Source organism: Lolium rigidum, chromosome 5 (genome assembly GCF_022539505.1).
Source record: "Lolium rigidum isolate FL_2022 chromosome 5, APGP_CSIRO_Lrig_0.1, whole genome shotgun sequence".
NCBI classification, from domain to species: Eukaryota; Viridiplantae; Streptophyta; class Magnoliopsida; order Poales; family Poaceae; genus Lolium; species Lolium rigidum.
Window position 1 is genome coordinate 79,380,607 of NC_061512.1, and position 25,329 is coordinate 79,405,935.

The 25,329-nt window shown below is 45.3% G+C and overlaps 1 protein-coding gene across 1 annotated transcript; it reads left to right on the forward strand.

The window, feature by feature from the left end:
- Positions 1 to 13,249: 13,249 nt before the first annotated feature.
- On the forward strand, positions 13,250 to 15,168 carry LOC124656147 (auxin-responsive protein IAA16-like). Its single transcript, XM_047194945.1, has 6 exons — positions 13,250 to 13,273; positions 13,389 to 13,488; positions 14,149 to 14,499; positions 14,604 to 14,739; positions 14,890 to 14,953; positions 15,046 to 15,168. The coding sequence occupies exons 1-6, from the start codon at positions 13,250 to 13,252 to the stop codon at positions 15,091 to 15,093; spliced, it is 723 nt and encodes a 240-aa protein (XP_047050901.1). The 3' UTR covers positions 15,094 to 15,168.
- Positions 15,169 to 25,329: the final 10,161 nt, after the last annotated feature.

A 25,329-nucleotide genomic window follows, 5' to 3' on the forward strand; every position in this document is an offset into this window, starting at 1 on the left:
ACCGACGTCAGAGACGGCGCCACGCCACACAGAACGGATCTGGGGTCTTACCTTCGCAAAGTTTTGCGGCATTCAGAAATTGTTCGCAACTTTGGCGTTCTGAGAATATATTGTCGAGTGCATATTCGGCTGTTGGAATAGAACATTTTATCGAGTCAATGTATGACTTATATTACCTTCCCGATGGGAGTATATGTAGAGTTATTTGTATAACTCGAAATATACTCACTTCTTTCTTCCTTTGTTTTCTCTTCTCTTTTCTTCTTCTCTCTCTTTTTCTTCTTTCCCTTTTTTTAATAATTTCATCGGGCACGCGAACAGCGTTCCCGATGGGAGTAGCCCCCGAGGCTACAGCCAAGGACATGTGCTTGGTTGTAGGCTCAACATTTTAATGCCTCATGTCACTATATTGTCTTTCTTTCTCGAGGTTTCATATCTGTCGGGTGAGCGAACAGCGCTCCCGATGGGAGTAGCCCCCGAGGTTACGAACAAATGCTTGCGTTTGGTCATAGGCTCTCGCCATTTCTATTTTGTCATATCCGAATGTTTCTTTTTTCCAAAGTAGCCCCCGAGCATTTGAGCAAATACTTGTATTTGTTCAAAGGCTCTTCGAGATAAACCATAGTCTTCTGGTGTCGCCGTTCTTGCAAAGCTTCATAGCCGAGAGTTTCTTCTACCAAGGTGACATCACTGCTGATGACAGCCACGACCAATGTATCGGGAAAACGCGAGAACCGTTTATCTCTCTGCCTTGTGGGCCCAGAAATCCTGTCAATTTGACACGTTGTGCAAGTGGGGGACACACGTCCTCCGCCTTTCCTGGCGCACGTACTGTAGCCGCTGTGCTTTCTTGTCTATATGAAATTACTTTTTACCCCTTGTCCACGTGTACAGCATATGTTCCGCAAATTCTCAATCCAACGGCGCGTCCGTTCAACGCACCTCTATATAGAGGCATCGTCTTCCTCCTCTAGCCCTTTCGCTCGCGCCGCATCTCTGCTTCTCCTCTGCAAGATTCTCCATTGCTCTCATTGCTCCCATCGCCTAGCCATTCGCACACCCTTCGCCACCAAGCTCATTAATGCCACCTCGCGCGCGTCTGACCAGGCATAGTACTCCAGAATCTACCATGGCCGCCGAAGATCTGGAGTGGGAGAGATCCAAAATCTCCGGCCAGGATATGAATCTACTGAAGAAACTGGGACTCACCAAGAAGGAGAACGCGCTGCGCTTCCCCAAGGAGGAGAGCTATCCATCGCCTCCCATGGAGTACCGGGTCAGTTTTGTTGACCACCTCATCCGCGGTCTTTCTCCCCCTATCCATGAATTTCTTCGGGGTCTCCTCTTTGTCTATGGGCTTCAGCTGCATCAGCTGACGCCCAACTCCATCCTCCACGTCTCAATTTTCATCACACTGTGTGAGTGCTTCCTCGGGGTCCAACCTAATTGGGCTTTGTGGAAGCGCATTTTCTGCATCCGCCGTAATGGCTCTCACGGCGTCGCCTATAACATCGGTGGCGTCGTTATCTGTGTTCGTCCTGACGTTGATTATTTCGACGTCAAATTCCCCGACTCCGTCCAAGGGTGGCGGAAGAGATGGCTCTATGTGCACGAAGAAAGCTCCGATTCAGTGGAGTACAACATTGCTCCCTTTGATGGAAGAGCCAAGATTCTTCGCCGCCGATCCTGGGAGTGGCGAATTCAGCCCATTTTGCTAGGGTGGGGCAGACCTTACTTGAGCTGAGCTTTTTCTAATGTTTTCCTTATTTTCTATATAAAACATATGGGCTGGACCAATCTTAGGGTGGGGCCCGCCCCACCCTTCCACCCTGTTGGCTCCGCCCCTGCCTGGGACGCTGAAGCTCCGTAGAAGAGAAAACGGCGACAGAGGCGCTGATGACTCGCATACGTGAGCTTCAAAACACCCGTGGCAAGGAATTATCGGGTATCCAAATCACTGCCTACTTCCTTAGGATTAGAGTGCAACCTCTACAAGCTCGCAAAAACCCCCTTTGGATGTACGCTGGTGACAAGGATGTCGAGAGGCTCTCCAAAGAACTTCCTGTGAAGGACTTAGAGAAGTTGATCCGAAGGATTTCCAAGCTTAGCAAGAAGGACATCATCCCTACTTCTTTCGCGTTGCGCCATACAGTGGCGCCAATCCCCTTCTCGAGGTAATTGTTCCTTTCGATTGCTAAATTGTCTCCTCGAGTTCTATTTTTTGTCGACTACTATCTTGTTGGCTTCTCGGCATAACACCGTTCTTTTTATCGACACTCTTTCTTTTCCTCAGAACCATCCCTCTCTCACTTCTTTTCCTCCTCTTCCTGAGGGTGGAGAAGTTGAAGACCGTACCATTGTCGATGATGACAATCAAGGTACCTCGCGCCCTGAGAGTGAAGTTGCGGGTTCTCACAAATCTGCGGCTTCTTCTGAAAAGACGCTGAATCTGAGGCCACTACCTCGACACACTCCCTTCCCCCTGCCGTTTCTCCAAGGAATAAGAGGAAAAGGGAGGAAATCGAAGATTCCGGCACCTCCAAAGCCGAAGAAATTGGTCCTTCAGAGAAGAAGGCAATTTTCAATCCATACGAAGATGCCCTCGTCAGCTCGTAAGTGACCCCTTGCTTCTTAATGTTTTACTCCTGTCAATTTTTGTCTATCTTGCTTCTTATATTGTCGCCATTTTTGTAGTAGTGACGAGGAAGAAACGCCAGCTATTGACGCGACTGCTCGAACGAGTACGTCGCGTACTTTAGTTGTATCGGAAGTACACGTTGAAGGAGAAGAATCTTCGCCTCCTCAACAAAACATCCAACAGCCTACTCCTCCTGCAAGCCCCCGTGTCTCTTCACCAAAAAGGGAAGGGGTTGAATCAATCACGGCACCTACCTTACAATTGAGTGGTTCCTCGACTCCTCTTTTGGATGATGTAAGTTCCTTCTCTCTTTTGTGCCAAGTTTCTTTTTTCGATGCTCTCGACTTTTTTCGTTTGCCTTGTTTGTGCTTTATGTTGTCGAGCTCTTTACTATATTGACACTTTCTTTCTCTATCTTTCTATATTAGCCTTTGATTAAGGAACTCATCCGCATCGGTGCCTAATTTGTCGGGTACCGTGAATACGCTAGCAAAGCTGAAGGTAAAATTTTGCTACTCCTCCTGACCTGCAGCTGATCTCTCATTTTTTGTCGTCATCTTGATTGGTTTTGACTATGTTGGCAGAAAATCTTGCGGAAGCCAACCAACGTGCTGATGCACTTGCTAAAAAATTGGAGCAAAGTGAAAAAGCTCGTAAGAAGGCTGAAGCAGACGCCAAGAAGGCCAAGGCCGACGCTGAAAAGGCGAAGGCAGATGCTGCTTGCGTTGAAGATCTTCGGAAGAGGCTTCATGACGCAGAGAATGCTTTGAGCGAAAAAGTTGCTCGAGAAGAAAAAATCATCAGTCGCTTGGAGTCACAGAGCCGACGTTTTGTCAGTAAGTGCTTGAATCCTTGTGCATTTTCTTGGGTAACTTCATATTTTCCGAGCTTTCTTTTTTTACGAGTTACCCTTTGTTTGTTTTCAGGGAGAACTCATCAAGACTACGAAGTGGATGGTCCTGAAGGCGACGAGCTTCTCGACGTGATGTCCCTTCTTGAAATTCATGGGGATGAAGCACGTGACGGCCTTGCTGCCGCTGAGGCCGGTCTATCGAAACTTTTCCCCTACTTCTTCCCGAAGAAAGAGGAGCCCAACACCTTCGTCGCTCTTGCCAAGGCGTTCAACGTGCCGCAAGATCTTGGGCTCAAACTTCGCCAAGAAGGCCTGAAGATTGGCGTGGAAGGCACTATTGCACTGATTGCGGATAGCCAACAAAACGTCGATTGGACCAAGGTTGGCAACATAAGGGAGATGGAAACAAAGGAATGGCAATCTCTGATTAAAACTGCCAAGCCTCCCTCCAAACCAATTCTTTCCTTCCTTGGTGTTAAACCAACTCCTGCTCCAAGCACGTCCAAGCCGGAGGTCAAGTAGACCATCATTTCTTTTCCCCCTTTTTTTTTTCTTCTGATGCTTGATACGCCTCCGACGTATCCATAATTTCTGTCGTTTCATGCTTGTTTTATGACAATACTTACATGTTTTGCTTGCACTTTATGATGATTTCATGCATTTTCCGGAACTAACCTATTAACAAGATGCTACAGTGCCAGTTCCTGTTTTCTGCTGTTTTTGGTTCCAGAAAGGCTGTTCGGGCAATATTCTCGGAATTCGACGAAACGAAGACCAAACCTCCTATTTTTCCCGGAAGCGTCCGAACACCGAAGAAGAGTCGGAGAGGGGCCGGAGGGCCACCACACCATAGGGCGGCGCGGCCTGGCCCGGGCCCGCGCCGGCTCGTGGTGTGGCGCCCCGAGTGCCCCCTGCGCCGCCTCTTCGCCTATAAAATCCCTTTCGACCTAAAAACACCGTACCAATTGACGAAACTCCGAGAAAGACTCCGGGGCGCCGCCACCGTCGCGAAACTCCAATCCGGGGACGGAACTCGTCCCGGCACCTCGCCGGGACGGGGAAGTGCCCCGGAAGCCATCTCCATCAACGCCACCGCCTCCATCATGCTCCGTGAGTAGTTCCCCCATGGACTACGGGTTCTAGCAAGTAGCTATGTCGGTATTCTCTCCCCCATGTACTTCAATACAATGGTCTCATGAGCTGCCTTACATGATTGAGATTCATCCGATGTAATCGGTGTTGTGTTTGTTGGGATCCGATGGATGATACATTATGATTAGTCTATCTATAAAGTTTGTGAAGTTATTGTTGCTGCAATCTTGTTATTCTTAATGCTTGTCACTAGGGCCCGAGTGGCATGATCTTAGATTTGAGCTCTATATTATTGCTTAGATTGTATCTACAAGTTGTATGCACATGTCACTGTCCGGAACCAATGGCCCCGAAGTGACGAAATTGGGACAACCGGAGGGGATGGTAGTGATGTGAGGATCACATGTTTTCACGGTGTGTTAATGCTTTGCTCCGGTGCTCTATTAAAAGGAGTACCTTAATATCCAGAAGTTTCCCTTGAGGCCCGGCTGCCACCGGCTGGTAGGACAAAAGATGTTGTGCAAGTTTCTCATTGCGAGCACGTACGACTATATACGGAAAACATGCCTACATGATTAATGAGCCCGATGTTCTTTCTTAATGCCTTTGATTCCTATCAATTGCCCAACCGTAATTTGTTCACCCAACACTTGTTATTGGAGAGTTACCACTAGTGTAGATCACTGGGAACCCCGGTCCATCTTTCATCATAATATACTTGTTCTACATGTCATTGGAAGTAGTATCAACTATCTTCTCGTGCCATTGCTCTCATATTGCTATTACTGCTGCTGTGTTACTGTTACTACTGCTCTCATATTACTGCTACTTTCACATCACCCCTGTTGCTAGTGCTTTTCCAGGTGCAGCTGAATTGACAACTCGGTTGTTAAGGCTTATAAGTATTCTTTACCTCCCCTTGTGTCGAATCAATAAATTTGGGTTATACTACCCTCGAAGACTATCGCGATCCCCTATACTTGTGGGTTATCAAGATCTGTTTTCTGGCGCCGTTGCCGGGGAGGCATAGCTCTACTCATAAGTTCACCTGGGGAGTACACTCTACCTCTCTCTCTGTTTTATTTTATTTTGTTTTGCTTAGTTTACTCTTGTCTAGTTTATTTGTGCTTAGTTTATTTCTGTCTAGTATTACTTTGCTTAGTTTACTTTTGTCTAGTTTATTTCAGTTTTGTTTTATTTTCCTCATATACCCAAAAATCCATAAAAATTAGAAAAATCTAAAAATTAAAAACTGCTGTTATGGGAGAACCAACAACCTACTTGGAGCTTATAGAATGTTATAATTGTTATAGAGAATCAAGAACTGGTAAAATAATGAGTGCTATGATAGAAAAATTGAATACAATTGCTAAAATCTTGCTTGAACGCCATGATATAAACTGTTGCTCTCAACAGGATACTAAACATCTTAAATTTCAATGTGGCTTTAGTGAGGAATATTTTATTAAGAGCTATAATCGGAATTGCTATATTCATTATGGGTTCGAAGAGGTAGAACAATTTGTCTTATTTATGGGAGCCTCCGAGATAGAATCCTTCATGGTTGAGAATTATGAAACTTGTGTTGTTTGTAAGGGCCTTAAAGATTATGTCTCTACTATCCTCAATTCTTGCATAGAATGCTACAGTAGGAATCCTTATATCCTTGATTATAAAGAGAGACACATTAATGCACAAGAATGCACTCACAATTTGCAGGAACCGGTGGAAGAAGAAATTGATGAACCTGAAAGCTCATTGGATGAAAAAGAGGAGGAAATTGATGAACCTGAAAGCTCATTGGATGAAAAAGAAGAAGAGAGCGACGAACAAAAGGGGGAAGAATGGATTAGCTACCCATGCCAACCTTCTAATGAGAGTAACTCTTTATCTCTTACACTATTTGATTGTCCTCCATGCCTACCGAAAGAGGTTGAATGTTATGTTCCTGTGGATTCTCTTGAAATATTGCCTATGAGTAAAACTTGTGAAAATAATTATGCTACTATTATATATGATAATCCATGCTACTTTGATAAATCTTATGATAATGCTTTGTTTGTGCCTGATGTCGAAATGCATGGTACTAAAGAATTTTGCTTAGCAAATGTTTATGATAAAGCTCTAGATGATGGTCCTATGTTACTTGATACTATTAATTGTACTACTAATGAAAATGGGATTGGTGAGTTTTTGACTTTATCTATGAGTCCCATATCTCTTGAGATTGATCAACTACCTTGTTATATTATTAATAAAAGTAAGTTTGAAAGTTTTAATTCCACTATTCTTGAGATTGATAAAAATTATGTGTTTGGAAATCATGAAAAGTATGCTGCATGTGATAGCTATATTGTTGAGTTTGTTCATGAAGCTACTGAAAATTATTATGAGAGAGGAAAACATGGTTGTAGAAATTTGCATGGTACTAAAACACCTCTCTATGTGCTTAAAATTTTGAAATTACACTTGTTCTATCTTCCTATGTTTGTTACTTTGCTTTTCATGAACTTGTTTATTTACAAGATTCCTTTTCATAGGAAGCATGTTAGACTTAAATGTGTTTTGAATTTGCCTCTTGATGCTCTCTTTTGCTTCAAATACTATTTCTTGCGAGTGCATCATTAAAACTGCTGAGCCCATCTTAATGGCTATAAAGAAAGCAACTTCTTGGGAGATAACCCATGTGTTATTTTGCTACAGTACTTTGTTTTATATTTGTGTCTTGGAAGTTGTTTACTACTGTAGCAACCTCTCCTTATCTTAGTTTTGTGTTTTGTTGTGCCAAGTGAAGCCTCTAATCGAAGGTCGATACTAGATTTGGATTTCTGCGCAGAAACAGATTTCTTTGCTGTCACGAATCTGGGCAAAATTCTCTGTAGGTAACTCAGAAAATTATGCCAATTTACGTGAGTGATCCTCAGATATGTACGCAACTTTCATTAGTTTTGAGTTTTCTGATTTGAGCAACGGAAGTATTTTATTAAAATTCGTCTTTACTGGCTGTTCTGTTTTGGCAGATTCTGTCTCTGTTTTTTTGCATTGTCTCTTGTGGACTTTAAGCGAGGTTTTCTAGACGTAGAGAGCTGTAGCTAATGTTTTATTGAGTTCTTGCAATGTGTCACTACAGGACCAAGGTGGATTCAAATTTTTTGAGTACTAACCCCTCTAATGAAGTTTATGAGAAGTTTGTTGTGAAGGAAGTTTTCAAGGGTCAAGAGAGGAGGATGATATATGATCAAGAAGAGTGAAAAGTCTAAGCTTGGGGATGCCCCCGTGGTTCATCCCTGCATATTTCAAGAAGACTCAAGCGTCTAAGCTTGGGGATGCCCAAGGCATCCCCTTCTTCATCAACTTATCAGGTTCCTCCCCTGAAACTATATTTTTATTCGGTCACATCTTATGTGCTTTACTTGGAGCGTCTGTCTGTTTATTTTCGTTTTGTTTATGTTTGAATAAATTCGGATCCTAGCTATACTTGTTTGGGAGAGAGACACGCTCCGCTTTTTCATATGAACACATGTGTTCTTCGTTTTACTTTTAATGTTCAATGATAAAAGTTGGAAGCTACAATACTTATCTTTATTTGGTTAGAAAAGGAAAATGCCTCATATGTCTTGGATAATTTGACACTTGGCAATTGTTTTGAGCTCTCAAGTGAATCATAAGTTTTTGCATGTAGTTTAAACCTATTAGTGGAGAACTACCGTAAAGCTTGTTAAAATTGGTTTGCATAATTGATCTCTCTTAAGGTCTAGATATTTTCTGGTAAAAGTGTTTGAGCAACAAGGAAGACAATGTAGAGTATTATAATGCTTGCGATATGTTCTTATGTAAGTTTTGTCTGTACCGGTTCATACTTGTGTTTGCTTCAAACAACCTTGCTAGCCTAAGCCTTGTATCGAGAGGGAATACTTCTCATGCATCCAAAATCCTTGAGCCAACCACTATGCCATTTGTGTCCACCATACCTACCTACTATGTGGTATTTCCTGCCATTCCAAAGTAAATTGCTTGAGTGCTACCTTTAAAACAATTCAAAATTTATTACCTCTGATTTGTGTTAATGTTTTATAGCTCATGAGGAAGTATGTGGTGTTTAGCTTTCAACCTTGTCATTTACTTTTGACGGACTCTCATATGGACTAGTGGCACATCCGCTTATCCAATAATTTTGCAAAAAGAGCTGGCAATGGGATTCCCAGTCCCAAATTAATCAAACTAAATAGACACTCCTCCATGGTATGTGATTGTTGGACGGCACCCGAAGGTTTCGGTTAGCCATGGCTTGTGTAAGCAAAGGTTGGGAGGAGTGTCATCATAATAAAACTAAAATAAAAAGGCACTCCTTCATGGTATGAGATTATTGGCAGGCACCCGAGGATTCGGTTAGCCATGGTTTGTGAAAGAAAGGTTGGAAGGAGTGCCACCCAAAAATAAAATTCATGGGAGCCGCTCTTAAAAGTCCGGTTGGCGAGGTAGTTAGTGTACCCATTACCATTCGTTGACAACAACAAACACCTCTCAAAATTTTACTTTTTATGCTCTCTTTATGTTTTCAAAACCAAAGCTCTAGCACAAATATAGCAATCGATGCTTTCCTCTTTGAAGGACCATTCTTTTACTTTTAATGTTGAGTCAGTTCACCTATTTCCTTCCACCTTAGAAGCAAACACTTGTGTCAACTGTGCATTGATTCTTACATACTTGCATATTTGCATTCATCATATTACTCTATGTTGACAATATCCATGAGATATACATGTTGAAAGTTGAAAGCAACCGCTGAAACTTATATCCTCCTTTGTGTTGCTTCGATACCTTTACTATGAACTTATTGCTTTATGAGTTAACTCTTGTGCAAGAATTTTGATGCTTGTCTTGAAAGTACTATTCATGAAAAGTTTTGCTATATGTTATCTATTTAGCAACTATAGATCATTGCCTTGAGTCACTTCATTCATTTCATATGCTTTGTAATAGTATGATCAAGGTTATGTAAGTAGCATGTCACTACAGAAATTATTCTTTTTATCGTTTACCTGCTCGGGACGAGCAGGAACTAAGCTTGGGGATGCTGATACGCCTCCGACGTATCCATAATTTCTGTCGTTCCATGCTTGTTTTATGACAATACTTACATGTTTTGCTTGCACTTTATGATGATTTCATGCATTTTCCGGAACTAACCTATTAACAAGATGCCACAGTGCCAGTTCCCGTTTTCTGCTGTTTTTGGTTCCGGAAAGGCTGTTCGGGCAATATTCTCGGAATTCGACGAAACGAAGACCAAACCTCCTATTTTTCCCGGAAGCGTCCGAACACCGAAGAAGAGTCGGAGAGGGGCCGGAGGGCCACCACACCATAGGGCGGCGCGGCCCGGCCTGGGCCCGCGCCGGCTTGTGGTGTGGCGCCCCGTGTGCCCCCCTGCGCCGCCTCTTCGCCTATAAAATCCCTTTCGACCTAAAAACACCGTACCAATTGACGAAACTCCAGAAAGACTCCAGGGGCGCCGCCACCGTCGCGAAACTCCAATTCGGGGGACGGAACTCGTCCCGGCACCCTGCCGGGACGGGGAAGTGCCCCCGGAAGCCATCTCCATCAACGCCACCGCCTCCATCATGCTCCGTGAGTAGTTCCCCCATGGACTACGGGTTCTAGCAGTAGCTATGTCGGTATTCTCTCCCCCATGTACTTCAATACAATGGTCTCATGAGCTGCCTTACATGATTGAGATTCATCTGATGTAATCGGTGTTGTGTTTGTTGGGATCCGATGGATGATACATTATGATTAGTCTATCTATAAAGTTTGTGAAGTTATTGTTGCTGCAATCTTGTTATTCTTAATGCTTGTCACTAGGGCCCGAGTGGCATGATCTTAGATTTGAGCTCTATATTATTGCTTAGATTGTATCTACAAGTTGTATGCACATGTCACTGTCCGGAACCAATGGCCCCGAAGTGACAGAAATCGGGACAACCGGAGGGGATGGTAGTGATGTGAGGATCACATGTTTTCACGGTGTGTTAATGCTTTGCTCCGGTGCTCTATTAAAAGGAGTACCTTAATATCCAGTAGTTTCCCTTGAGGCCCGGCTGCCACCGGCTGGTAGGACAAAAGATGTTGTGCAAGTTTCTCATTGCGAGCACGTACGACTATATACGGAAAACATGCCTACATGATTAATAAGCCTGATGTTCTTTCTTAATGCCTTTGATTCCTATCAATTGCCCAACTGTAATTTGTTCACCCAACACTTGTTATTGGAGAGTTACCACTAGTGTAGATCACTGGGAACCCCGGTCCATCTTTCATCATAATATACTTGTTCTACATGTCATTGGAAGTAGTATCAACTATCTTCTCGTGCCATTGCTCTCATATTGCTATTACTGCTGCTGTGTTACTGTTACTACTGCTCTCATATTACTGCTACTTTCACATCACCCCTGTTGTTAGTGCTTTTCCAGGTGCAGCTGAATTGACAACTCAGTTGTTAAGGCTTATAAGTATTCTTTACCTCCCCTTGTGTCGAATCAATAAATTTGGGTTATACTACCCTCGAAGACTATCGCGATCCCCTATACTTGTGGGTTATCAATGCTGTTGCTCTAGTAGTTTTGGCAACGACCGCTTCCATAGTCCATTAGGGACCCTTCTTTTGTAATAACGATGTATATACTTCGAGAATGAATGGAAATCTATCTTTGCTTTGATGATTGATATTGAATCTTTTATTTCCAGTTGATTTTGGACAACCATACTGCAACTACTTATCCTTCCGATGTTTTACCTGCGTCGTCCCGTTCGAAGAAGGTTCCTGTTACTGTCGAGCGTGCTGAAAATTCTTCGAGTAAAAATTCAGCGGAAGACTTGGAAGAACTTCGCCAGCAACTCCAGTCTATGAAGAAACAATCACTTATGATGATGGAACAATCTCGAAAATCATCCGAGAGGGAAAAGATTGCGGTTCAACAAGCTTAAGAAGCCATAGCTGCCAAGGAAACCGCCGTTTCTGAAGCTAAGAAGGCAACCACTCGAGAGAATTTTATGCTCGAATTGATGAATGAAGCCAGTGTGGATATGTCAGGTATGCTTGTTCAAATCAAAACTTCGTCTGTCTTCCTGTTGTATCCCTTTTTTTTGAAATTCATGTGTCCTTGCCCAATAGGTTCCTTTCTTGACGCTGCTGCTGAAGACGAAAGGGTAAATGCCAGGACAAATTTTCTTGTTAACCTCTCTCTTGATCATGATTCTCTATTCTGGGCCACTCCAAAGCGTGTTAGAAAAGCTAAGCACAATACGATTCCGGCACGTCGTCGTGTGCGTCACGGACGTAGGTCTCCATGTAGAATAGGAATTCTACGTAGAGTCGGTTTCATGGTGTAGTCCTACTAGGTTTGGTTGTCTACTTTTACGTGTATAAAAGTAGAGCCAAGCTTGTAATCTTTGAACCACCGTGTACCGTGAGATCAAGGAATAAGACAAGGACCGAGACGGCCCTTTGGCTAAAATCGTTTTGCCTGTGTCTACCTATGTTGTAGTACTAGCTAGCTCAGATCGATCTACTAGTTGGGTGCTAGCTGATTTTCTGTGTACGTGCGTCTAGACGAAAGTATACGTTTATCGTACGTCCGCGTCTCACCGGAAATCACTTCGTCGTCGGTCGTCGGAAAGCACTCGACGGCAGGGGCTGTGCTTGGTATCAGATCGGCGAAAGTACTGCCGGGTCTGGGCCAACAATTGGTATCAGAGCGGCGAGAGTACTGCCGGGTCTGGGCCAACAATTGGAAAGCACGTCGAGTTGGGCAGGGAGGCCCGACAGCTGCAGCAGCCCAGGGGGCACAGGAGATGAGCCGATCGAACCCAGCGGTGAAGTTCCACGAAATCGTTAAAAAAAGGCCGACCTTCGCGAAGGGAAGGCAACTCGCTCCGCACGCGACAAGTGGCGCGCTGTGATGCCAGAAAATTCCTGGGAAGTGGTCTCTCTGCTCGCCACGTGTCGAAAGGGGAAGGAAGGTGGGGATGGGGAGGAGAGAGAAGACTGGGTTGTGTCAGTTTTTCCCTTTTTCCTCTAGATTCGTTTTTTCAAAATGAAATATCTTGAGAACCGTAAGTCCAAATTGCGAACCGTTTTCACTTTTGAGATCCTCGCGTCGAGATCTTCAAAACTAGATCTCATGTTGATAGGTTTGGAAATACTTTTTTTTCGTACTTCCAATAATATTATGATGTACCTATGGTGTGTACCTAACTGTACTCGTGTTTTAACTGATAAGTACTTCTATTTTTAGTGTATTTGGTGTAATTTTTGCCTTTACTCACTAATTGTACTCGCCCGTGTGCGGAACTGTACCTGTACTTACGCGCGACTGTACCTGCTCGTGTGCGCCACTGTACTTATGTACATGTACTTGCTTGTGTTCACGACTGTACCTGCTCGTATGCGCGTTTGTACCTGCTCGTCTGCGTGACTGTACTTATACTTGCTCGTGTGTTCAACTGTACTCGTGTGTTGTGCGTGACTGTACCTGCTCGTGTGCACGACTGTACCTCCTCGTGTGCGCGACTGTACTTGTACTCGCCTGTGTGCGCCACTGTACTTACTCGTGTGCATGACTGTACCTGCCCATGTATGCGACTGTACTTACCCGTGTGCGCGAATGTACCTGCCCATGTATGCGACTGTACCTACCCGTGTGCGTGACTGTTTTTGTACTCGTTCGTGTGTGTATAGAATGTAATTATACTCGTATTTCCGATTTTACTTGCTAGCTAGTTTTCCCTTTGAATTTGATACAGTTTGCATCGTGCTGGATGCATGCCTACAGCCAAGCACGGCCAGATGCGATTGGCAAGTACGCCGAGTACGCCGCGGCTCGGCGCGCGCGGGAGACGTTCGGTACGATGCCACGCGTCGTACGTACATGGGCTAACCAGACCTTTAAGAAGGTTGGCCTCCAGGGAGCGATACCCGAAGTTCCAGGCGCTACACCTGGAGGTGTCTCTCCGCGTGGGAGCCCCAGAGCGAGCAGCATCTCGCGCGCTTGGGCAGAAAATCTAGGCAGCAGTGCGCCAGTAGGCTCAGCAGTGGGGCGATTTACACGAAAATAACCCTTTGTTGCAACTATAGCACAGACTGACCCTCCGGGCAAACTATTTCACCCATCTAACCCTTTTGTGTGGCGCCTCTCTCATGGGCGCCACACATGGCAGTGTGGCGCCCGTGTCTGCGGCGCCACTCTCCTAGCCGACGTGGCGCCCTCGACGCTGAGCTGGTGCGCCGATCCGATGTGGCAGGTTGTGTGGCGCCCATGGGAGGGGCGCCACACTACTCTTTATATATAATGTCTGTCTAGAGATAACAGAAGACTGTGGTAGCTCAATTGGATGAAGCCTTTGCTTCCCAATCGTAGGTCATGAGTTCAAACCTCCTCACCACCTGAATTTATTTTTATTTTAAAAAATTATGCTAGACATTGTAGTATGTTTAAAACATGAAATCTAGCCTCCTACTGTTTTGTAGAGTTTTTTTTATCTTCTCTTGCTTGCAACATTGCAGCGTTGTATATGTCAGTTAGTGGAGATGCGTATGGAGCGAAAGAGCCAATCTTCTGCTACTACAAGATTGCGCTGATTCACTTGCTTCTTGTCTCTGCGACGTGCAGCACAACGCTAGCGGCCGCGGCTCCGGTGCGCTCGTTCCGGCGGAACCTGGCCTCCTCCTCGGCGTCCAAGCGGCCGCCCGCCGACCCACGCAACGGCGCCGACGACAAGACCGGCTACAAGGGCATGTTCGTGAAGGTGAACATGGACGGCGTCCCCATCGGCCGCAAGGTGGACCTAAAGGCACAGGGCGACTACGGCAACCTCTCCGTCGCCGTCGACCGCCTCTTCCGGGACCTCCTCGCCGGTACGCACGCACCGTCCGGCCGGACGGCCGGCAGCATACGAGTTGGATTATGTAGAGAGTCTAGAGGCTGAACTTGATATGTCCTCTGTTTGTGTGTGCCGCAGCTCAACGGGATCAGAGGTCCTGCGCGGAGGGGAACCAGCCGTCGATCACCGGACTGCTGGACGGCAGCGGTGTGTACAGACTGGTGTACGAGGACGACGAGGGCGACCAGATGCTGGTCGGCGATGTCCCATGGGAGTAAGTTTTTCTTCAGTCTTCCAAATGCATGCAACGCCGAACTATCTGAGTATCTGTTCTTCTTGACTTAATTAAATGTAAAGCTCATGAATTCCATTTTCCAAAAAAATTATAGCTCATGAGTTCCTCTTGCCACAGTCGTTCTTGCAGCATGTTCATCGCCACGGCGAAGAGGCTGCGCGTGCCGCGGAGCTCGGATCTTAAAGCTCCCTCGGTCGGTGCAACTGAAACTTACTAAATTCTGTTGGGATGGTTACTCCACAATATGCACTTGAGCTGATCCTTCGTTTCATGTTCTTGTTGAAGCTACGAGCGGCGCTGAGCCGGAAGAGGGGAGCAGCTGATCAGTGCTGAGCTATCTATCTATCTCCGTTTTATTTTTGTACTCTTGGCTAAGCTCTGCTAGTATCGATCTGTATAAAATTTGCCAATCACCTGCCGGCAGTGGAGCTCCACGGGAGCTCAGTTTGGGCCACTCCTAGCGAGGCTAGCAGGCCGGCAGGAGGTGCATACGGGAGCCCAGCATGCAGGCGTGGAAGCTCAGCAGTATGTTGTCCACGCTGGGAACCAGGAGGTATACTTCGTGGTGCATACTTGCCCAGCCAAGTAAAAGGGCTGCGTGAAGGTGCTACATACGAACCAGAAGGCCATGCACTACAAAAATTGCCAGAAGAGGGAATGATCTAGCTAAATTGGGTGAAAGTAGGCCTGTACGGGCTGCACCAGTTTGGTTGGACGCAGACATTCCAGCTAGAAGGCAGATACGTTTCATGTGTATAGACCTGATGGAACTAGCTATGCATGAGCTAGCTTGTACCGGGGTGCATTATAGCCAAAAGCATCGGCTAGAATTGCATCCATCAGGCAAGGAGCTAGCCGTGCATGTTCCTCTGAATCTCGGGGAGGAAGTACTTAAACGAGATTACAAAGGTGAGTCGCGAAGAAGCGACGTGGGGCTGATTCCTCAAATAGCAAATGAAGGATCCGCAAGTGAAGAAACAAGTGCGACGTCGGGCGCAGAAAAGTACGTCGTGCTATCTCCGACTGCACTGGAGATGAGTCGACTACGACCGACACGAGCACGCATGCGACGCGTGTTGGACTTCTATCCGAAGAAGGTACTTCGGACGGTAAATAATCCGGTGAAGATGAAGCACACGAAGCGATGTTTGTTCATCAAGGAACCGGTGAAGACCGAAGAAGTTGACAAGGAGGACTGTCGGCGTGAAGCTCTGGAGAAGCCGACAAAGGTAAAGTCAGTGACATGGGTTCCACGAGGAGCGGCAAAAGCAATATCGAGGAAGACGCCTGCGAGAAACAGCTGGCGCATTTCACTACGGGAAAAACAGGCTTTGCCGTGCAACTATTTGCACGGCAAAGAGCCCTATTTGCACGGCAAAGGCTTTGCCGTGCGACCCCGCACGGCAAAGATCGCACGGCAATGTTATCAACGGCAAAGGCTTCTTTGCCGTGTGACTTGCCAACGTTGCACGGCAAAGGCTTTGCCGTGTGACGCCGCACGGCAAAGGTCGCTTCTTTGCCGTGTGCCTAACATGTTTTATCTAAAAAAAGACCCCAAACTGGCTGGTCTGGGAATCGAACCTAGGACACAGAGTAGGGAAAGCGTGCAACCTTGCCACTAAGCTATGTGTTCGTTTGTTGATAACTATACCATGCCATGCCTTTTGAGATGAGAAAAAATCCAGTTTCTACATCTTTGCCGTGCGCTTACACTAGGCAAAGGCTGCTTTGCCGTGCAACCCAGCTGCGCGCACGGCAAAGGGTGAGGCACGGCAATGCCCAACGCCTTTGTCGTGCACCAAGTCTTTGCCGTGCGGTTTGTTGGACCATTGCCGTGCACGTTTCTTTGCCGTGCGGCCTCTTCCATCTTTGCCGTGAATCGTATCTTTGCCGTGCGCTTGTGTCTATCTTTCCCGTGACCAAGGTCTTTGCCGTGCGTTTTTATCTGTGCGCACGGCAAAGATTTCTTTGCCGTGCGGGGACACACGGCAAAGAAATGCTGCACGGCGACGCATATTTTTCCTGTAGTGTTTGGGACCCAGGTCAAGGTGAAGCGCACGTCGTGCTTAGGGGGGTGATTGTTAGAAAAGCTAAGCACAATACGATTCCGGCACGTCGTCGTGTGCGTCACGGACGTAGGACTCCATGTAGAATAGGAATTCTACGTAGAGTCGGTTTCATGGTGTAGTCCTATTAGGTTTGGTTGTCTAGCTTTTACGTGTATAAAAGTAAAGCCAAACTTGTAATCTTTGAACCACCGTGTACCGTGAGATCAAGGAATAAGACAAGGACCGAGACGGCCCTTTGGCTAAAATCGTTTTACCTGTGTCTACCTATGTTGTAGTACTAGCTAGCTCAGATCGATCTACTAGTTGGGTGCTAGCTGATTTGCTGTGTACGTGCGTCTAGACGAAAGTATACGTTTATCGTACGTCCGCGTCTTGCCGGAAATCACTTCGTCGTCGGTCGTCGGAAAGCACTCGACGGCAGGGGCTGTGCTTGGTATTAGATCGGCGAAAGTTCTGCCGGGTCTGGGCCAACAGAGCGGACCCGATAAATTGTCAGGTTTCAGGATCGCGCTTGCCAGATTCACGAGTTCCTTGATTCCTGCACTAAAACGTTGTCCCTGGTTACAAGACAATGTTTCCTTGGAACGAAGCGCTCGACACCCTTCTTGGTTTGATGGAAAAATTTCGGGATGCTCCTCGTATTCATAACTTTGTTCGAGCTCAATTATCAGCTGGAGCAAGATTTGCCATGATCATGATACAGATTTGCTATCAAAAATTAGACTTGACTAAGATTGTCTCCAAATGCCTGGCCAAGCAGTCGAAGCGAAAAAGGAACGTCGACAAAATCAATGAAGTTGTAACCCCTGTAGCTGAAGAAATGATGGACGCACTTCTTCGATTTGACTCTGAATTCTTTGTCAAAGGAAGCTATGCTGATCATACGACAATCGCTGCAAATAACAAAGATCTATCCATAGATAGTATATTAGTCACTAACTAAATTGTACTATATTGCGAAAAATCCTGTCTGTATTTTTTGTCGAATTTTCGTGATAATGAAGATGTTTATATTGTAAAATGTAATCTATATTTCGAAGCCCCCGAGCCTTTAGCCGGAGCTTCTACTATTTTTGCGTCTTGAGGTATTTACTATCTTGCGAGAGTATATGTATTTTGTGCTGTCGCGGGTTATGAGCCCCCGAGCCTGTCGACGAAAAAGATGTATATCACCAATATCTTTTACTATATTGCAGCACCGCGAGCCCGCCTCATCAAAAACCTTTTCCGGCCCCACTCGGTGCCCCGAAAAAGGAAAAGAGTGCGTCTGAAAACTCGCGGGCGTTTTAGTACATTGTATTTTTACAAGGAAGACTATATTTTGACACTAAGCGTAAAAACGCCTTAGCTGTGCCATGTTCCAGGGGTTTTTGTCGGGAGCCCCTGTCTTCTTATCCTTGATGATGTACGCTCCTCCTTCGATGACTTCCGTGACGATATAAGGGCCAAGCCATGGAGACTCGAGTTTTTCAGTACTATTTTGATTGAGTCGCAGAACTAAATCTCCGACCTGAAAAGACCTTGGCCGCAATCGTCGACTGTGGTAGTTTTTCAAGTCCTGCTGGTACTTGGTGACTCGTGACAGTACTTCGTCTCTAGCTTCGTCCAATGCATCGACATCGTCTTCCAGTGCCCTTCTAGAAGCTTCTTCATCAACTCTTGGAGAATCATGCTCTATCTCTATTGGCAATACTGCCTCAGCTCCATGGACCAGAAAAAATGGTGTTTCCTGTGTCGCAGTATTTGGTGTTGTTCGAATACTCCACAACACACTTGGCAGCTCCTCTGGCCAGGTATGTCGAGCTTTTTCCAATGGTCCTAACAAGCGCTTCTGGATACCATTGCATATGATATCATTGGCTTTCTCGACTTGACCGTTAGTTTGCGGGTGCCCAACTGACGCGAAGTGCAATTTAATGCCTACTTCCGCGCAGTATGCCTTGAATTCTTTAGATGTGAAGTTGCTGTCATTGTCTGTGACGATGCTATGAGGTACCCCAAACAGGAAAACGATACTCTTGACGAATTTTATTGCTGACGCTGCATCTGGTGAATTTATCGGCTTCGCTTCTATCCACTTGGTGAATTTGTCGACAGCGACAAGCATATACTCGTATCCTCCTGGCGAGGCCTTGTGTAATTTTCCCACCATATCGAGACCCCATTGAGCAAAGGGCCAAGACAATGGTATTGGCATCAGCTCTGCTGCTGGAGAGTGGGGTTTTGCGGCAAATCTCTGGCACGTGTCGCAAGTTCGTACTATATCTTTTGCGTCCTCAATTGCGGTCAACCAGTAGAATCCAGCCCGAAAAACCTTGGCCGCGATAGCTCGACTGCTTGCGTGATGCCCACATATTCCCTCGTGTACATCTTTCAAGATTATCCTTCCTTCTTCGGGTGTGACGCACCTTTGTAACACGCCAGAAATACTTCGCTTGTACAACTCCCCTTTGATCACAGTGAAAGCTTTAGATCGTCGAATAACTCGCCTTGCTTCTACTGAGTCGTCGGGTATTTCTTTCCTCAAGATGTATGATATATACGTTTGCATCCATGGAACCTGCACCATCATTACCAGGTCCTGTTCCTCCTCTTCTTCTAGAACATCCTTAGGAGCCCCCGAAGGTTTCTCATCCTTCTCCTTCTTTTTTGGTTTCTTTGACTTCGTAGATCTCTCAGCTATTTCTTCCCAGAATACGCCTGGTGGAACTGCGAGGCATTGCGACCCGATATTTGCAAGAACATCGGCTTCATCGTTGCTTAGTCTGCTAATATGTTTTACCTCGCATCCATCAAATAATTTCTCGAGCTCGTTGTACACTTCTTTGTATGCCACCATGCTATCATTGACTGCATCACATTGGTTCATGACTTGCTGGGCCACCAATTGTGAGTCGCCAAAGATTTTTAGTCGGGTTGCGCCACAAGCTTTCGCCATCTTCATCCCGTGTATAAGAGCTTCGTATTCTGCCTCATTGTTAGACGCGTTTGGGAACGTCATCCATAAGACATACTTTAAATTTTCGTCTTCGGGTGATATGAGTATTACGCCTGTTCCAGCTCCTTCTACTCTCTTGGACCCGTCAAAGTTCATAGTCCAGGTTCTCGATAAATCCGGAGGCCCTGTATTTTGCAGCTCCATCCACTCTGCGATGAAGTCTGGCAGAATTTGCGACTTTATTGCTTTTCTTTTTTCATACGTGATGTCCCGAGGAGAAAGTTCTATTCCCCAAAGGGAGACATGACCTGTAGCTTCTGGATTGTTGAGTATATTGGATAAAGGCGCCTCATTAACCACTATTATCGGGTGCGCCGAAAAATAGTGCCGCAATTTTCTTGCGGTTGTGAATACTCCGTATGCTAGCTTCTGGTACTGTGGGTACCTCTGTTTTGACTGCGATAATACTTCACTTACGAAATATACTGGCCTCTGTACTCCATGAAGTTTTCCTTCTTCCTCTCTTTCGACAACTAGTGCCGTACTGACCACCTGGGGTGTGGCCGCAATGTATAGCAGGAGAGGTTCCTTCTCTTTTGGCGCCACCAAGATTGGTGGTGTCAAAATTGCACGTTTAAGATCCTCGAAAGCTCTATCTGCCTCCTCGTTCCACTGGAACTTATCTGCTTGTTTGATTAGGGTGTAGAATGGTAACGCCTTTTCTCCCAGTCTGGCAACGAATCTGCTTAAAGCTGCGACTCGCCCAGTTAGCTGCTGTATTTCTTTTAACTTTGTTGGCTTCCTCATTGTTACGATAGCTTGGATTTTTTCGGGATTAGCTTCGATCCCTCTTGCTGAGACTAAGAACCCGAGAAGTTCTCCTGCATGGACGCCGAAAGAACATTTTGTCAGATTCAGCTTGAGGCAAAATTTGTCGAGGTTGTCAAAAGTTTCCTTCAAGTCCTCGATCAACGTTGACCCCTTTTTTGATGTTATAACGACATCATCAATGTATACTTGCACGTTTTTCCCAATCTGCCTCGCCAAGCACTTCTGCATCATCCTCCGATATGTGGCTCCCGCGTTTTTTAGACCAAAAGGCATTGTTCGATAGCAGAACACGCCGTAAGGTGTGATGGACGCTGTTTTGACCTCGTCCTCATCTTTCAATCTAATCTGGTTATAACCAGAATAAGCATCCAGGAAGGAAAGACGTTCACATCCAGCCGTGGAGTCGATAATTTGATCGATCCTTGGGAGGGGAAAGTGATCCTTTCGACAATGTTTATTGAGACACGTAAAGTCGACACACATGCGAATGACTTTAGTGTTTTTCTTCGGGACCAATACTGGGTTTGCGACCCACGTGGCCTCTGTATGCAGCTCTTTGATGAAACCAGCTTCTCTTAGTCGATCAATCTCCGACAGCATAGCTTTGCGGTTTGGCTCCGAAAAAAGCCGCAAAGGTTGTTTTATTGGTCTGGCTAATGGATCCAAGTTTAGGTGGTGCTCGGCAAGTTCCCTGGGTACTCCTGGCATGTCAGCTGGACACCATGCGAATATTTTCCAGTTCTCACGGAGGAACTCGACGAGCGCGCTTTCCTATGCGAGGTCCATGTCTGTTGCAATGGACGTCGTCTTGTTTGGATCTGTCGGGTGGATCTGCACCTCCTTGGAATCCTTTGCAGTGTTAAAGGTTGGTTCTTTGTTGGGTCTCCCCACATCTGGCAGCACATCGTAATCCGTCGTGAGCCTTGACTCCATGTATTCTGCCTGCATCCCGAAAGTTTCCGACAGTCGATGAAAATCCTTGTCACATTTATCGGCTAATGCAAAGCTTCATTTGACTGTAATTGGCCCCTTAGGTCCAGGTAACCTCCACAACAAGTATGTATAATGTGGTACCGCCATAAACCTGGCATACGCTGGTCGTCCCAACAAAGCATGATATTGCGATGGGAAATCCACGACTTCGAACTCTAGCTTCTCTATCCTGTAGTTTTCTCGGGTTCCAAATTGAACGTCGAGATTGATCTTTCCCAACGGATAACTTGGCTTCTCTGGCGTAATTCCGTGAAAACGTGTATCAGTTGGCTTTAAATTTGCTAGGGAGATGTTCATCTTCCTGAGCGTATCTGCGTACATAAGGTTTAGGCTGCTGCCGCCGTCTATGAATACTCGCGATACGTCGAATCCCGCGATTACTGCTGGTAAGATAAGTGTTGACTGCCCTGGTCGAGGAACTTGCTGCGGGTGGTCCGCTATCGTGAAGCCAATATCCTGCCCTGACCAATTGAGGTACTCAACCGTTGGTGGAGGCATCTTTTCTGCCATAAACACCTGTCGCGAGATTACTTTCTGAGCTCTATTGGATAGCCTGCCTTTCTGAATCATCGAGACCGCTCCATGAGAGTTGAGATCAACGTAAGGTGGTGGTGCTGGTGCTGCCGCTTGATGTCTACGGGTGCTTCTATTCTTGTAGACAGTGTTGGGCCTCCAAGAGCAGAGGTTTGTAGAACAGCAGCAAGTTTCCCTTAAGTGGATCACCCAAGGTTTATCGAACTCGGGGAGGAAGAGGTCAAAGATATCCCTCTCATGCAACCCTGCAACCACAAAGCAAGAAGTCTCTTGTGTCCCCAACACACCTAATAGGTGCACTAGTTCGGCGAAGAGATAGTGAAATACAGGTGGTATGAATAAGTATGAGCAGTAGCAACGGCACTAGAAAAGTGCTTTGCTGTCCAGGACTGGCGTATGGTTGATGGTGGTAATATTGCAGGAAGTAAAGATGCAGTAAAACAGTAAACAAGCACCGATAGCAGTATTTAGGAACAAGGCCTAGGGATCATACTTTCACTAGTGGACACTCTCAACATTGATCACATAACAGAATAAATAGATAGATGCTAGACTCTACACCCTCTTGTTGGATGATGAACACCACTAACTGCGTAGGATTACACGAACCCTCAATGCCGGAGTTAACAAGCTCCACAATATTCAATGTTCATATTTAAATAACCTTAGAGTGCATGACAGATCAACATAACTAAACCAAGTACTAACATAGCATGCACACTGTTACCTTCACGCTACGAAAGGAGGCATAGATCACATCAATACTATCATAGCAATAGTTAACTTCATAATCTACAAGAGATCACAATCATAAACTACGCCAAGTACTACATGATGCACACTCTGTCAACTTTACACCATGCAGGAGGAATAGAGTACTTTAATAACATCACTAGAGTAGCCCATAGATGAATAGTGATACAAAACTCATATGAATCTCAATCATGTAAGGCAGCTCATGAGATCATTGTATTGAGGTACATAGGAGAGAGATTAACCACATAGCTACCGGTACAGCCCCGAGCCTCGATGGAGAACTACTCCCTCCTCATGGGAGACAGCAGCGGTGATGAAGATGGCGGTGGTGTCGATGGAGGAGCCTTCCGGGGGCACTTCCCCGTCCCGGCGGCGTGCCGGAACGGAGACTCCTGTCCCCCGGATCTTGGCTTCGCGATGGCGGCGGCTCGGGAAGGTTTTCTCCGGTTTCGTCGAGCGCATCGGGGTTTTCGCGACGGAGGCTTTAAATAGGCGGAAGGGCAAGGTCGGAGGGGGTCCGGGGCCACCGGACACTAGGGCGGCGCGCCCCCTCCCGGGCCGCGCCGCCACCATGTGTGGGCCCCCTGTGGCCCCTCTCCGACGGTTCTCGGGTGTTCGGAAGCTCCCGGGGATTCTAAGATCTTCGGTGTTGATTTCGTCCGATTCCGAGAATATTTCCTTACTAGGATTTCGAAACCAAAAACAGCGAGAAAACGAGAACTGACCCTTCGGCATCTCGTCAATAGGTTAGTTCCGGAAAACGCATAAAATCATCATAAAGTATGCATAAAACATGTAGATATCATCAATAATGTGGCATGGAACATAAGAAATTATCGATACGTCGGAGACGTATCAGCATCCCCAAGCTTAGTTCCTACTCGTCCCGAGCAGGTAAACGATAACAAAGATAATTTCTGGAGTGACATGCCATCATAACCTTGATCATACTATTGTAAGCATATGTAATGAATGCAGCGATCAAGACAATGGTAATGACATGAGTAAACAACTGAATCATAAAACAAAGACTTTTCATGAATAGTACTTTCAAGACAAGCATCAATAAGTCTTGCATAAGAGTTAACTCATAAAGTAATAAATTAAAGTAAAGGTATTGAAGCAACACAAAGGAAGATTAAGTTTCAGCGGTTGCTTTCAACTTGTAACATGTATATCTCATGGATATTGTCAATGTAAAGTAATATAACAAGTGCAATATGCAAGTATGTAGGAATCAATGCACAGTTCACACAAGTGTTTGCTTCTTGAGGTGGAGAGAAATAGGTGAACTGACTCAACATAAAAGTAAAAGAAAGGTCCTTCAAAGAGGAAAGCATCGATTGCTATATTTGTGCTAGAGCTTTTTATTTTGAAAACAAGAAACAATTTTGTCAACGGTAGTAATAAAGCACATGTATTATGTAAATTATATCTTACAAGTTGCAGGCCTCATGCATAGTATACTAATAGTGCCCGTACCTTGTCCTAATTAACTTGGACTACCGGATCATCGCAATACACATGTTTTAACCAAGTGTCACAAAGGGGTACCTCCATGCCGCCTGTACAAAGGTCTAAGGAGAAAGCTCGCATTTTGGATTTCTCGCTTTTGATTATTCTCAACTTAGACATCCATACCGGGACAACATAGACAACAGATAATGGACTCCTCTTTAATGCATAAGCATGTAGCAACAATTAGTGTTCTCATATGAGATTGAGGATATATGTCCAAAACTGAAACTTCCACCATGATTCATGGCTTTAGTTAGCGGCCCAATGTTCTTCTCTAACAATATGCATGCTCTAACCATTAAAGTGGTAGATCTCTCTTACTTCAAACAAGACGGACATGCATAGCAACTCACATGATATTCAACAAAGAGTAGTTGATGGCGTCCCCAGAAACGTGGTTATCGCACAACAAGCAACTTAATAAGAGATAAAGTGCATAAGTACATATTCAATACCACAATAGTTTTTAAGCTATTTGTCCCATGAGCTATATATTGCAAAGGTAAAGAATAGAAATTTTAAAGGTAGCACTCAAGCAATTTACTTTGGAATGGCGGAGAAATACCATGTAGTAGGTAGGTATGGTGGACACAAATGGCATAGTGGTTGGCTCAAGGATTTGGATGCATGAGAAGTATTCCCTCTCGATACAAGGTTTATGCTAGCAAGGTTATTTAAAACAAACACAAGGATGAAACGGTGCAGCAAAACTCACATAAAAGACATATTGTAAACATTATAAGACTCTACACCGTCTTCCTTGTTGTTCAAAACTCAATACTAGAAATTATCTAGACTTTAGAGAGACCAATTATGCAAACCAAATTTTAGCAAGCTCTATGTATTTCTTCATTAATGGGTGCAAAGTATATGATGCAAGAGCTTAAACATGAGCACAACAATTGCCAAGTATCAAATTATCCAAGACAT